We start from the raw sequence: 15,547 nt of genomic DNA, 5'->3' as shown, positions 1-15,547 counted from the left end.
CAAATCTACCTCTCTGAGATCAAGAGTCACATGCTCCACAAACTGAGTCAGCCAGGCATCCCTAGTGAGGATTAAATGAACTAATACAGTTATGTTGTCTAGAACAACGTCTGTCACATGCTAAGCATTACATAAATGTAAATCATTATATATAAATTATGTATAAATCATCATATGTAATCATATGTAATCAATGTAAATCATAATAATGTAAATCATTATTATTATTTTCCTTGTTATCTTGGCTCCCAATTATCACTTCTGTATACCATCAACAATTTCTGCTTTTTAATTTTACATATAACTATCTAGATCAGGGATCAGAGGAATATGGCCTATCACCTATTTTGTATGACCTGGGAGCAAAGAACAGTTTTTAACATTTTAAAGAGTCATTTAAAAAGAATAAGGATGCATGACTGGGACCGTATATATGGCCAACAAAGCCTAAAATATTTACTGTCTGGTCCTTTGCAGAAAGAGTTTGCCAACCCGACTTGGATGATTCTGAGAGGATAATGTATTTGTTAAGGTAGTGCTAGGTGCTATAAATGATAAATTCTTACATTTTATAAATTATAAATTTATAAAATATATAATTTAAAAAATATAAATTTATAAAATATAAATTCTTACAATTTATAAATTATAAATTCTTACATTTCAATGGTTTTTCACAAATGAAATTTATTTCTTGCTTCTGGTTCAATGTGGGTGTTCAGGAGCCGACTTCCACATAATGATTCAAGGATATAGGCTCCTTCTTCTTGGGAATCAAATATCTCCTAGGATTTCTGAGTACTACTCTCCAGCCAGCTGGCAGAGAGGGAAAGAGAGTGGGGGAAATACACCTGTTTCATGCGCTTAACATACATCAGTTCCATTCACCTTCTTGCCTTAGAATCTAGTAATCTGGCCACAGCCACCTAAAAAGTAGGTTGAAGCACGTAGGAAAGCCATTTTTGGTGGGCACAGGGCTATCTGTACCACAGAGAGTTCTACTTCCTCCTTCTACAAAGATATTCATGGACAGAGTTTATTTTTTTATTCAAGTTTCAAACATATGACATTGTTCTGGAGGGTTACGATTGCTGCATTGTGACCTTTTCTTAATTGAAGTGTCACTATCCTTATTAACACTTGTACTGCAGAATACAAATAACCACACTGTTACTGAAGAGATGGGCATTAAACTGAGACACAAAATTAATTAAATTTCTAAATGGTTTAACCAAAAAGCACTGAAGCCTAGACATTTTAAATGACTTTTCCTAGATCATACAGATGGCAATGCTAGGTTTTAAACCCTTGTCTTACTTACTTTCATGCCCCTTTTAGAAATGCTGTTCCATCTTATGAAGTTGTCATTTGGTATAGGATGGTACAATAATACTTTAAAAGATTAAGTATTCTCTACCAGTTTTTGAAAATAAATCATGGTTTCCAAGGTCAGCTTTTACCCATTTATTTTCTTATGTATTTACTTTGGTATTTAAAATAATACAGTTCATGTTGCATTTACTTTGATTTTGAAATACCACAGATTTCAGAAGTAGACTCTAGAGCTGTAATTGACCCTAAAAGCCACCCAGTCTAATACCTAAATCCACAGATGAAAAAACTATCCCAGAGAGGGTAAGCCACACAGATTGTCAGAGAAAAAGCCAGGGCTAGGATCAAGGTTTCAGGCTTTTAATTCAGTGCTTAATCTCTCCTTTATGACCGCTTTCTACATGAAAATTCAAAGAAATAAGGACAAGAGAGAAAATGCATCTGAAATAATAGTCACAAAAAGGGACTTAAATCTTTTAAGTGATTGTTTTCATGTCAAATGACCCACTTAATTCTGTTGTTTTAGGAATATTATTTTAGCATTTGCTGGTACCCTGAGACACGGTCTCATTCCTAATCTCCTGGGTGAAGGAACTTATGCCAGATACAATTGCCGGGATGCTGTGTGGTGGTGGCTACAGTGTATTCAGGATTACTGTAAAATGGTTCCAAATGGCCTAGACATTCTCAAGTGCCCAGTTTCCAGAATGTATCCTACAGATGATTCTGTTCCTTTGTCTGCCGGCACACTGGTAAAAATCCTCTTCAAACAATTTTTTTTCCTGAAAAATAACTTAGCCTCTAATATAAAAATGTATGTAATAACGAATCCAAATCTGAAAAATTCTTCAAGCATTGGTATATGTTTAGCACCTGCTAGTTCTCTGAGCAGTTGCAGAGATAAGACTTCCTTCTTGCTTAAAGAACTTGCAACATGGTAAAAGATATGATATGTACCTAATATGGCCATTATAAAAGGAAGTGCATGGGAAATGCTGTGCATAAAAGGGAGAGAGGTAATTAGTAGGTGGTTCTCAGGGAGGACTTCATTAAGTAGCTAGAATTTCACCTAAACTGAACCTTAAAAGGTAAGTGGGATTTCAGCAGAAATGAGGGAAGGTGTGGGAAGACTTCAGAGATGAAAGGAAAGATAAAGAGCAGGGTGGACCGAAGCACAGTTTAGGACATACTACTTGGTCTAATTTGGCTTTTTATGGAGGGTACCTTCTGGGTAGTAAGAGTAGGTGGGAAAGGGTGAACCAAATTGTGGAGAGCCTGATCACCAATCCAGGGAGTCCAGAGGTTATGTTATGAACAGTGCAGAATAAATAAACATTTTGAGTGGTTTTCTTCCCAGTCAATAATGTACAATGATACTATACTTTTGCCACTTCTGATCTACCTTTATATTATAGTTTGGTATGTGACTGTGGAGGACTTCTAAACCACCTTAGAGTTAGCAGAGGTCTGTGTCCCCATGATGTTTCTACCATGAAATATTCAAAGAACATTTTTCAAAAAAAGTTTTTATCTAAAGTATCACTTTAGTGTGTAATTTATCCCCATTACTATATATATGAATGAGTAAGAACAGCGATGCTGATTTAAAGTTTAGATCTCTATAAGATAGATACATTTATTAGCTACACAATTCACTCTAATAGAAATTATACAAATACACAAGAATCATTTTTGTGTGTCAGCAAAATTACAAACTATTTCATGTCACAGACATGAATAGTCAAAACTACAATATGTTAAATATTCATATGCCAAAGGCTGACTCTACAATTTGGTGTGTAAGAGCTCCTTCTTTCCCCAGTCTTGCCCGTGATCCCCATTTCTTCCCCAAAAGACAATATATGTTTCAGAAAATCAGTTGTGGGATTTGAGAGAAGGTAAGAAAAATGTAATTTCTAACAGAATTAATATCCATTATGTCTCAAACAGGATCAACCATTGTTTGAAGTAATACAGGAAGTAATGCAGAGACACATGCAGGGCATACAATTCCGAGAAAGGAATGCTGGTCCACAGATAGATCGAAACATGAAGGATGAAGGTACATAACTTTACATAGTAAAGATTTACTGATGAGGTGGAATTAAACCCTCTAATTGTTCGTATATTTGACTAATATTTTATTTGTGTATAAAACTTCAGAATATAACAGTGAGAAAGATTAACACAGTCCTGATATCACCGGTTTAGTTTGAGCTTCTAGAGGAAAAATAAAATTTGATATATTTTGTCAGCTAATTTGAAAGGCAATTTGTGGTTGCATTTATAATTATAATAATAAGTGCTTACTATGTGCTAGGCATTATGCTAACTTCTTTACCTCTGTTATTCCCATTTACACTCCCAAGAACATTGGGGGTGGGTTGTAGTGTTCCCATTTGTACTGATGAGATGACTGACGCAGGGAGCTTGCCTAGAGTCACACAGGTACTAAGTGGCAGAGCTAAGATTTCATCTACAATCTCCCTAATTTGGGCTGTTAGAAAATTCTTTTTGTAAAAAGTTTCATTTACAGAGTTAAAATAGATACACTTTTGGGGCGCCTGGGTGGCTCAGTGGGTTAATGCCTCTGCCTTCGGCTCAGGTCATGATCCCAGGGTTCTGGGATCGAGCCCCACATCGGGCTCTCTGCTCGGCAGGGAGCCTGCTTCCTCCTCTCTCTCTGCCTGCCTCTCTGCCTACTTGTAATCTCTGTCTGTCAAATAAATAAATAAATCTTTTAAAATAAATAAATAAATAAAAATAAAATAGATACACTTTTTTAACCTCTTAGAAGTTCATCATATTCTTATTTTTATGGCATACTATCATCACCAGCCAGTGCAAGGCTAATGATAATTTATTTTATTATCCTTTAGAGACAGGAAGTAATGCACAGACATATGCAGAGCATACAGTACATATACATTTTTGTGTATTTACTTATGTTCTGCAAAACATATACTGTTTTATATGCATGTAGATTTTTTTTAACTTCTTAATGTTGAAAGAATTGGAGACTGATAGAACGTTGCAAAAAAATGGGGCACCTGGGTGGCTCGTCAGTTAAGTGCCTGACTCTTGATCTCAGCTCAGGTCTTCATCTCAAGGTCATGAATTTGGGCTCCAGGTTGGGTGTGGAGCCTAGTTAGAAAAAAAGAAATAAAAGAGAAAAAAGTTGCAAAAATTATAGATAAGAGTATTCTGAAGCCTTCATCTAGCTTCCCCAATGAGGATATCTTACCTTACTGTATATCTTACTGTAGTACAATATCAAAATCAGGAAACTGACATTAGTTAAGTAGACTTTAGACCATATTCAGTTTTAACTATTTTTATATTATTCATTTGTGTGTGAGCATATGTGTATGTGGTTCTGTGTAATTTTGCCCTGTGTATAAATTCATGTAACCACTAGCACAGTCAAGATACCAAACTGTTACATCAGCACAGAGGTCTTCCTTGTGCTACCCCTTTAGAGTCACACCAACAACCCCTGGTCTTCGGAAACTGCTAGTCTGTTCTGTATCTCTATGGTTTTATCATTTTAAGAATATATATAAATGAGGGGTGCCTGGGTAGCTCAGTGAGTTAAGCCTCTGCCTTCAGCTCAGGTCATGGTCTCAGGGTCCTGGGCTCTCTGCTCAGCAGGGGGAGCCTGCTTCCCTGTCTTTCTCTGTCTGCCTCTCTCCCTACTTGTGATTTCTCTCCCTGTCAAATAAATAAATAAATAAATAAATAAATCTTTAAAAAAAAGAATATATATAAATTGAATTATATAGTATACACCTTTTGATATTGATTCTTTCACTAAGCATAATTCCCTTTGAGATGCCTCCAAGCTGTTGCATGTATCAATAGTTTATTCCATTGTATTGCTCTGCAGTATTCTCTTTCATGGATGTAACATTCATCTGTTGAAGGACATTTTAGTTTTTTCCAATTTTTGGTTAATATAAATAAGGCTAATATAAACATTTATATACAGGTGTTTGTGTGAACATAAATTTTTATTTCTCTGGGACAAATGCCCAGGAATGTGACTGGGTCATATGGTAAGTATGGATTCTGTTTTATAAGAAACTGCTGAACCTTTTTCCAAAGTAGCTGTATCTTTTTACATTCCCACAAACAAACTGAAGAGACCCACCTTCTCCACATCCGCAGCAGCATTTGATGTTAATCATTTTTTAAGCTGTTCTTGTGGTTGGGTACACCACTATATGTTGTGGTTTTAAGTTGCATTTCCCTAATGACTAATGGTATTGAACATCTATCTAGTCATGTGCTTATTTGTCATCTGCATCTCTTTTTGATGAAATGTCTGTGTCTTTTACCCATTTTCTAATTGGATTATTGGTTTTGTTTTTTTTTTAACTATTGATGTTTGTTATGTGTGAGGCAAAATGCACATTTATAATTTTACCATAAAATATATCGTTTTAACCATTTTTTTCAAAGATTTTATTTATTTATTTGACAGAAATATCACAAGTAGGCAGAGAGGCAGGCAGAGAGAGAAAGAGAAGCAGGCTCCCCGCTGAGCAAAGAGCCGGATGTGGGGCTGATCCCAGGACCCTGGGATCATGACCTGAGCCGAAGGCAGTGGCTTAACCCACTGAGCCACCCAAGTGCCCCCATTTTAACCATTTTAAGTACACAGGGGCTTTAAGTACATTGTTGCATAACCATCAGTGCTATCCATCTCCAAAATTTTTCATCATCCCACACTGAAATTCTGTGCCCAGTAAACAATAACTCCCATTCTCTCATCCCCTAACCTCTAGTAACCACTATTCTATTTTCTGCCTCTAAAGATTTAACTGTTGTTCTATGTACCTCATATACACGAAATCATACAGTATTTGTACTTTGTGTTTGGCTTCTTTCACTTGGTATTAGTGTATCAGAGCTCATATCTATATTCATATGCTCTTTGATTAAACACTACCAAATTTCTTTCCGTAATGATTACACTAGTCTATATTCCCACTAAAAGCCAAATTAACCTTATCTATGATGTCCTTCACCGTAATTTATTTCAGAAATCCTACCCCACCCTCATGTCACAAAGATAATGTCTCACATTTATTAACTTTGTAGGCTTGCCTTTTACAAATAAAGAAGAACCAACACATTCCATTTTAATCCACTCATCTTGTCCTTGTGATTTTTGTTCCTAAGACCTATATCTATATAACTATACCGACTGATTCCTAACAAAACAAGTAATTTAGCATGTGCCCCATCTGTATTTTAATGAATTGTTTTTGACTCGACTTTTTCTTTCTCTTTTCTTTTGTTATTTCTTTTTTTAGGTAGCAATAAACTTTTATGTGTACTTTGATCATTTTTTCTTTCCATCTCTCTTACAACATCCTCCAAGATTTATTTATTTGGGTTAATTCAATGAATTAATCTCATTTATTTGTTACTTATGAAACCTCTCAGAACGGTGCCCAGTAAAAAAGCATGTGATCTCTAAGGTGCTATAGTTGTTTCTATTGTTGTGTTACGAGCACTATCTTCAAGAGGGTTTTTATTTTTACTTTTTTTTTCCCATTTTATTTATTTTTTTCAGCATAACAGTATTCATTGTTTTTGCACAACACCCAGTGCTCCATGCAAAACGTGCCCTCCCTATTACCCACCACCTGTTCCCCCAACCTTCCACCCCTGACCCTTCAAAACCCTCAGGTTGTTTTTCAGAGTCCATAGTCTCTTATGGTTCGCCTCCCCTCCACAATGTCCATAGCCCCCTCCCCCTCTCCCAATCCCACCTCCCCCCAGCAACCCCCAGTTTGTTTTGTGAGATTAAGAGTCCTAAAATTTATATGGAACCAGAAAAGACCTCGAATAGCCAAAGGAATATTGAAAAAGAAAGCCAAAGTTGGTGGCATCACAATTCCGGACTTCAAGCTCTATTACAAAGCTGTCATCATCAAGACAACATGGTACTGGCACAAAAACAGACACATAGATCAGTGGAACAGAATAGAGAGCCCAGAAATCGACCCTCAACTCTATGGTCAACTAATCTTCGACAAAGCAGGAAAGAATGTCCAATGGAAAAAAGACAGCCTTGGGGTGCCTGGGTGGCTCAGTGGGTTAAACCTCTGCCTTCAGCTCAGGTCATGATCTCAGGGTCCTGGGATCGAGCCCCACATCGGGCTCTCTGCTCAGCGGGGAGCCTGCTTCCCCCTCTCTCTCTACTTGCCTCTCTATCTACTTGTGATCTATCTCTATATATCAAATTAAAAAAATCTAAAATCATTTAAAAAAAAAAAGACAGCCTCTTCAATAAATGGTGCTGGGAAAATTGGACAGCCACATGCAGAAAAATGAAATTGGACCACTTCCTTACACCACACACGAAAATAGACTCCAAATGGATGAAGGACCTCAATGTGAAAAAGGAATCCATCAAAATCCTTGAGGAGAATGCAGGCAGCAACCTCTTCGACCTCAGCCGTAGCAACATCTTCCTAGGAACAACGGCAAAGGCAAGGGAAGCAAGGGCAAAAATGAACTATTGGGATTTCATCAAGATCAAAAGCTTTTGCACAGCAAAGGAAACAGTTCACAAAACCAAAAGACAACTGACAGAATGGGAGAAGATATTTGCAAACGACATATCAGACAAAGGGCTAGTATCCAAAATCTATAAGGAACTTAGCAAACTCAACACCCAAAGAACAAACAATCTCAAGAAATGGGCAGAGGACATGAACAGACATTTCTGCAAAGAAGACATCCAGATGGCCAACAGACACATGAAAAAGTATTTTTACTTTTTTTTTAAGATTTTATCTATTTATTTCACAGAGAGAGTGAGAGAGGGAACATAAGCAGGGGGAGTGGATGGGAGCCCGATGGAGGGCTCCATCCCAGGACACTGGGATCGTGATCTGAGCTGAAGGCAGACACCTAACAACTGAACCACCCAGGCTTCCCAAGTGTTTTTAAAGTTGGAATTTATGTGTCAGACCTTCTGAGGCCTTGTATGACTGGAAATTTTTTTGTTATGTTCTCACATTTAAATGACATAATACACTTGAGTTTAAGTTCTTTTCCTTCAATATTTTAAAAGTATTATTCCATTGCCTTCTTGCATCCAATTATTTTCTGTTGACCTTTATCTTGTTCCATTAGTAGTGATCTACTCTTTCTTTCTTGAAGCTTTCAGAACCATCTCTTTGTTTTCATTCAGGATTTTATTCTAACTTTTCTTATCTGTTTCATTTGGCATTCTATGAGCCCTTTCAATATGATATCTTCTCTTATTTCTGGAATAGTTGTCATTTTATTTCTTCAGGTATTTCTTCTCTTTATGCTTTCTGGGAGTGCTATTATTTGGATAGCTTCTTGTTTGTGTCTATCCACACAGCTTTTAGCTCCTCTCTTATGTTTTTAAGAAAAAATATACATATTTTTTCTATCTATTTTTTTCTTATCCATTCCTGCTGCATCTGGAAATTTTTTAGTCTGATCTTCCATCTCAGTAATTCATTCTTCAGCCATATCCATCTACAATTTAGTCCCTTTATTGTTTTCTTTATTTCAGCTACTAAAAAATTTGGACCTGGGGTGCCTGGGTGGCTCAGTCATTAAGCATCTGCCTCCGGCTCAGGCCATGATCCCAGGGTCCTGGGATAAACACAAGAGAGGCATTCAATCTTACCAGTACTCAAACAAATTAATATTAAAGTGGGTCACCATTTTCCCCCACTAAATTATAATAAGAGACAGCATAGCATAAAATGAAAGCACCAATGCTAGAAGTCGACTTGCTATCGTTTTTTTTTTTTACCAACATATGCAGACTTGCTATCTTAAAATTCCCCTCCACTCATTTTCTAGCTGTGTTCTGTTGCATAAGTTTTAACTTCTCTTTGCCTCTCTCATATGTATTTGTGAAAGAAAGATAATAATAGCACCTACCTCCTAAGGTTGACATGAGGATTCAATGATATATGTATGTTAAAGCACTTAGTACAGTGCATGGCACATAGTGCTGTAAGTCTGCTATTAGCAAAAAACAATGTATTCGTTTGCTGGGACTGCTGTAACAAAGTACCACACACTGGGTGGTTTAAATGACAGAAATATATGGTCTGTCAGTTCTGGAGGTGAGGGGTCCAAAATTAAAGTCTTGGCAGGGTTGATTCGGCCCTAGGGCTGTGAGAGAAAGATCTCTTCCAGGTCCCTCTCCCAGGCTGGTAGATGGCCATGTTCATGTTCACATGGTGTTCTCCCTGTATCGTCACATCAGCTTCCTTCTGTGCATTGTCGGTGCCCAAATTTCCTTATCTTATAAGGATACCAGTAAATTGGATTAGAGCCCAGGCTGATGACCTTATTTTAATGTGATTAACTTTTTAGATTACTATCTTCAAATAAAGTCACATTCTTATATACTGGATTTAGGACTTCGGCTATGAATTTGGGTGTTTACACAATTCAGTCCATAACAAACAGTAACAAATAACTGTTTTTAGTTTTGAGAGGTATTCAGATACTACTGATGACATTATAAATTGACTCATTCTTCTTGGAAAGCAACTTGGAGATAGATAGATAGATAGATAGATACCCAAATATGTTTTATGAGATATAAAATATTCATGTTTTTGTTCATGAATTTATTCCACTCCTGGGACTTTAGTCCATGAAGTAATCTAAAATACACAAAAAAGTGATATTACATGATATTGATCATAACATTGTTTATAATCACATAAAAGGATGAACAGTCTTTATGTTAAACAGGAAATGTTTACATTGACTTGAATGAAAAATTCTGTAATTCCTACAAATCATAATTTTTATAATTTGTATAATAATATAATGTAAATATTAAGGACTATAAAATATTAAGGACTTTTAGGTGTTGAATGTAATACATGAAAAATAGTTGGGTATGAAATATTTATGAAAATATTATTATGTGAAAAGGCTAGAAAGGAAGACATAAATGTAATAGTTTTGTTAGGGTAATAGGATCGTGGACTTTTTTTTGTAAACACGATTGGTTTTAATGTAAAATGATAATCATTTTAAGTGATCTATTTCAGATATTTCACATAACTCATAACTCATTGGCAATTTTTTTTTAAAGATTTTATTTATTTATTTGACAGATAGAAATCACACGTAGGGAGAGAGGCAGGCAGAGAGAGAGAGAGGAGGAAGCAGGCTCCCTGCCAAGCAGAGAGCCTGATGGGGGGCACGATCCCAGGACTCTAGGATCATGACCTGAGCGAAAGGCAGAGGCTTTAACCCACTGAGCCACCCAGGCGCCACCTTATTGGCAATTTTTGATGTTAGACTGAAGAACTTAAATTCTAGGGTGCCTGGGTGGCTCAGTTGGTTAATCATCTGCCTTCAGCTCAGGTCATGATCCTGGGGTCCTGAGATTGAGCCCAGCTTCAGGCTCCCCTGCTCAGTAAGTAACCTGCTTCTCCCTCTCCCTGTTGCTTGGGCTCTCTCTCACTCTGTCTCCCTGATAAATAAATAAAATCTTAAAAAAAAAAAAAAAGAACTTAAATTCCTTCTTACATGTTCTAAATTATATTTTAAACAGTAGTTAGCCTCATTTATTTAATTTAGTGTTTGTAGTGGTAACATACAAATTGTGTACATGATTGAATTAGTCGGAATCACTGATACTTTTTTTATCCTTCACTTAGGGAACGAAATAGAAATTGATTTTATACTTAAAAGAACATTTTTGTGATATCTGTGAATAATTGTAGTTTTTAAATAAGATTGTAGGTTTTACTGAGTGCTCGCTTCGGCAGCACATATACTAAGATTGTAGGTTTTACTGAAACATTTCAGTAAGAGAAAATAATAATATAAATTACACCTTTAAGCCTAGAAATAAAATTAGACAGATATTTAACATTTGGTCATATTTTCTTCAGATCTAGATGTATCTGAAGCTTCATCTTTATCTTTCTCTCTTTCCTCCCTCTCTAGAATTAATGACTATGCTATAATCAGGGTTTTTTTGCCATGTATGTGTTTGTATTTTATGAGTTTGTGTTTTAGTATGTGTAAATTACATATGATTTGTATCATGTAGTATTTATTCAGTATATTATATAGTATGTAGCCAGTATATTATAAGTACACTATAATATATACTATAACTTTTATGTTTTTAAATTTTATCAAGTATTATCATATTAGACATAGTCATATCAACATACATGGTTGTATAAGTATTATCTATATCTTAAACATTTAAGAAAAGATATCTTATTATGCATATCCTTTTGCAACTTGTTTGCTTGATCATTTTATTTTGGGGTCTTATCTGTTATGATGCACTGTAAATCCAGTTCATTAATTTTAAATGGTATAGTGAGTTTTCCACATATGAATAAACCACGGTGTTTATTCACTCCTCTGCTCAGTGATTATTTTCTTGGTAATACAAACACATTGCATTGGATATCCATGTACATATCTTCATATGCACACAGGTAAGGATTTCTCTAAAGTACATATCTAGAAATGAAAGTACTTAGAATATGCGCATCTTCAACTTTTAAGCTATTACCACATTGCTCTCCAGAGTAGTATTCCTAGTTTATTATTTCCCTATAAGATTTTATAAATGTTCTATTTTGCTTTTTCAGGCTTTAATATAACCGCAGGGGTTGACGAAGAAACAGGATTTGTTTATGGAGGAAATCGCTTAAATTGTGGCACCTGGATGGATAAAATGGGAGAAAGTGACAGAGCTAGAAACAGAGGAATCCCTGCCACTCCAAGGTAGTATTTATTTGTATGGTAATTGTATAATAAAAGCCTTTTTTTTTTTTTTTTTTTTTTTTTTTAGTTTATGTTTTCTATTTATTTATTTTTTTTTCAGCGTAACAGTATTCATTCTTTTTGCACAACACCCAGTGCTCCATGCAAAACGTGCCCTCCCCATCACCCACCACCTGTTCCCCCAACCTCCCACCCCTGACCCTTCAAAACCCTCAGGTTGTTTTTCAGAGTCCATAGTCTCTTATGGTTCGCCTCCCCTCCCCAATGTCCATAGCCCCCTCCCCCTCTCCCAATCCCACCTCCCCCCAGCAACCCCCAGTTTGTTTTGTGAGATTAAGAGTCATTTATGGTTTGTCTCCCTCCCAATCCCATCTTGTTTCATTTATTCTTCTCCTATCCCCCTACCCCCCCATGTTGCTTCTCCATGTCCTCATATCAGGGAGATCATATGATAGTTGTCTTTCTCCGATTGACTTATTTCACTAAGCATGATACGCTCTAGTTCCATCCACGTCGTCGCAAATGGCAAGATTTCATTTCTTTTGATGGCTGCATAGTATTCCATTGTGTATATATACCACATCTTCTTGATCCATTCATCTGTTGATGGACATCTAGGTTCTTTCCATAGTCTGGCTATTGTAGACATTGCTGCTATAAACATTCGGGTACACGTGCCCCTTCGGATCACTATGTTTGTATCTTTAGGGTAAATACCCAGTAGTGCAATTGCTGGGTCATAGGGTAGTTCTATTTTCAACATTTTGAGGAACCTCCATGCTGTTTTCCAGAGTGGTTGCACCAGCTTGCATTCCCACCAACAGTGGAGGAGGGTTCCCCTTTCTCCACATCCTCGCCAGCATCTGTCATTTCCTGACTTGTTAATTTTAGCCATTCTGACTGGTGTGAGGTGATATCTCATTGTGGTTTTGATTTGTATTTCCCTGATGCCGAGTGACGTGGAGCACTTTTTCATGTGTCTGTTGGCCATCTGGATGTCTTCTTTGCAGAAATGTCTGTTCATGTCCTCTGCCCATTTCTTGATTGGATTGTTTGTTCTTTGGGTGTTGAGTTTGCTAAGTTCCTTATAGATTTTGGATACTAGCCCTTTATCTGATATGTCGTTTGCAAATATCTTCTCCCATTCTGTCAGCTGTCTTTTGGTTTTGTTAACTGTTTCCTTTGCTGTGCAAAAGCTTTTGATCTTGATGAAATCCCAATAGTTCATTTTTGCCCTTGCTTCCCTTGCCTTTGCCGTTGTTCCTAGGAAGATGTTGCTGCGGCTGAGGTCGAAGAGGTTGCTGCCTGCATTCTCCTCAAGGATTTTGATGTTCCAAAAAATAGAAACGGAAGGAAAACTTCCAAACTCATTTTATGAGGCCAGCATCACCTTGATCCCAAAACCAGACAAGAATCCCACCAAAAAAGAGAACTACAGACCAATATCCTTGATGAACACAGACGCAAAAATTCTCACCAAAATACTAGCCAATAGGATTCAACAGTACATTAAAAGGATTATTCACCACGATCAAGTGGGATTTATTCCAGGGCTGCAGGGTTGGTTCAACATCCGCAAATCAATCAATGTGATACAACACATTAATAAAAGAAAGAACAAGAACCATATGATACTCTCAATAGATGCTGAAAAAGCATTTGACAAAGTACAGCATCCCTTCCTGATCAAAACTCTTCAAAGTGTGGGGATAGAGGGCACATACCTCAATATTATCAAAGCCATCTATGAAAAACCCACCGCAAATATCATTCTCAATGGAGAAAAACTGAAAGCTTTTCCGTTAAGGTCAGGAACACGGCAGGGATGTCCATTATCACCACTGCTATTCAACATAGTACTAGAAGTCCTAGCCTCAGCAATCAGACAACAAAAAGAAATTAAAGGCATCCAAATTGGTAAAGAAGAAGTCAAACTATCACTCTTCGCAGATGATATGATACTATATGTGGAAAACCCAAAAGACTCCACTCCAAAACTGCTAGAACTTGTACAGGAATTCAGTAAAGTGTCAGGATATAAAATCAATGCACAGAAATCAGTTGCATTTCTGTACACCAACAACAAGACTGAAGAAAGAGAAATTAAGGAGTCAATCCCATTTACAATTGTACCCAAAACTATAAGATACCTAGGAATAAACCTAACCAAAGAGACGAAGAATCTATACACAGAAAATTATAAAGTACTCATGAAAGAAATTGAGGAAGACACAAAAAAATGGAAAAATGTTCCATGCTCCTGGATTGGAAGAATAAATATTGTGAAAATGTCTATGCTACCTAAAGCAATCTACACATTTAATGCAATCCCTATCAAAATACCATCCATTTTTTTCAAAGAAATGGAACAAATAATCCTAAAATTTATATGGAACCAGAAAAGACCTCGAATAGCCAAAGGAATATTGAAGAACAAAGTCAAAGTTGGTGGCATCACAATTCCGGACTTCAAGCTCTATTACAAAGCTGTCATCATCAAGACAGCATGGTACTGGCACAAAAACAGACACATAGACCAGTGGAACAGAATAGAGAGCCCAGAAATCGACCCTCAACTCTATGGTCAACTCATCTTTGACAAAGCAGGAAAGAATGTCCAATGGAAAAAAGACAGCCTCTTCAATAAATGGTGCTGGGAAAATTGGACAGCCACATGCAGAAAAATGAAATTGGACCACTTCCTTACACCACACACGAAAATAGACTCCAAATGGATGAATAAAAGCCTTTTTTAAACCACTTACTTGTGGAGTCTTTTATTCTATTAACCATGAAGTCTTCATATTAAATCAGTCAAAATGTGGGGCACCTGAGTTGTTCAGTACGTTAAACGTCCAACTCTTGGTTTCGGCTCAGGTTATGATCTCATGGGTTGTGGGATCAAGCCCCGCATTGCCCCCCACCACCACCACGCTGGGCCCTGCACTCAGTGCACAGTCTGCTTGAGATTCTGTCTCTCCTCCACCACTCATGGACTCACACACAAGTGTATGCTCTCGCTCTCGCGCTCTCTCTCTCTCTCAAATAAATAAATAAATAAATGATCTTTATAAAAAGTCAATCAGTCAAAATCTCCCTTCCTCCCTCCTACTTCCTCTTCCACTCACTCCTTCCTCTCCTACAATGTAACTCTCTTGTTACAAGTCATCAAGTAAAGCTGTTTGTTCTTTTCTGGAAGTTCTCATGGGTAATTCTCTACCAGCACCTCAAAGGAAAGTTTTGTGATTCATTATCACTGTCATTAAGATCTTATCTTAACCTGAACTGCTTTCATTGTAAATATTTCATTATGCCCATCTTTTATAAATGTAGAAAATGCCCAATTATCCTGTTCTTTATGAAATACTTTTAATTTCTGAAACTTCCCCCCCTAATTTTTTTTTATCTTGTATCCCATCATTTCTTTTTATGG

The 15,547-nt window shown here is 36.8% G+C and overlaps 1 protein-coding gene across 2 annotated transcripts in view; it reads left to right on the top strand.

Annotated features, from left to right (window-relative positions):
• Nucleotides 1-15,547, top strand: part of AGL (amylo-alpha-1, 6-glucosidase, 4-alpha-glucanotransferase) — an 84,712-nt gene that overhangs the window by 51,864 nt on the left and 17,301 nt on the right. For both annotated transcript variants that reach the window (XM_046008695.1, XM_046008704.1), the window contains exons 26-28: nt 1,859-2,084; nt 3,283-3,394; nt 11,979-12,114. In XM_046008695.1, coding sequence (XP_045864651.1) covers nt 1,859-2,084; nt 3,283-3,394; nt 11,979-12,114 — 474 coding nt within the window. The remainder of the gene's footprint in view (nt 1-1,858; nt 2,085-3,282; nt 3,395-11,978; nt 12,115-15,547) is intronic.

Source organism: Meles meles, chromosome 1 (genome assembly GCF_922984935.1).
Source record: "Meles meles chromosome 1, mMelMel3.1 paternal haplotype, whole genome shotgun sequence".
Lineage (NCBI taxonomy): Eukaryota > Metazoa > Chordata > Mammalia > Carnivora > Mustelidae > Meles > Meles meles.
The sequence above is the reverse complement of the archived record's forward strand: the minus strand, read 5'-3'. Positions and strand labels throughout refer to the sequence as shown.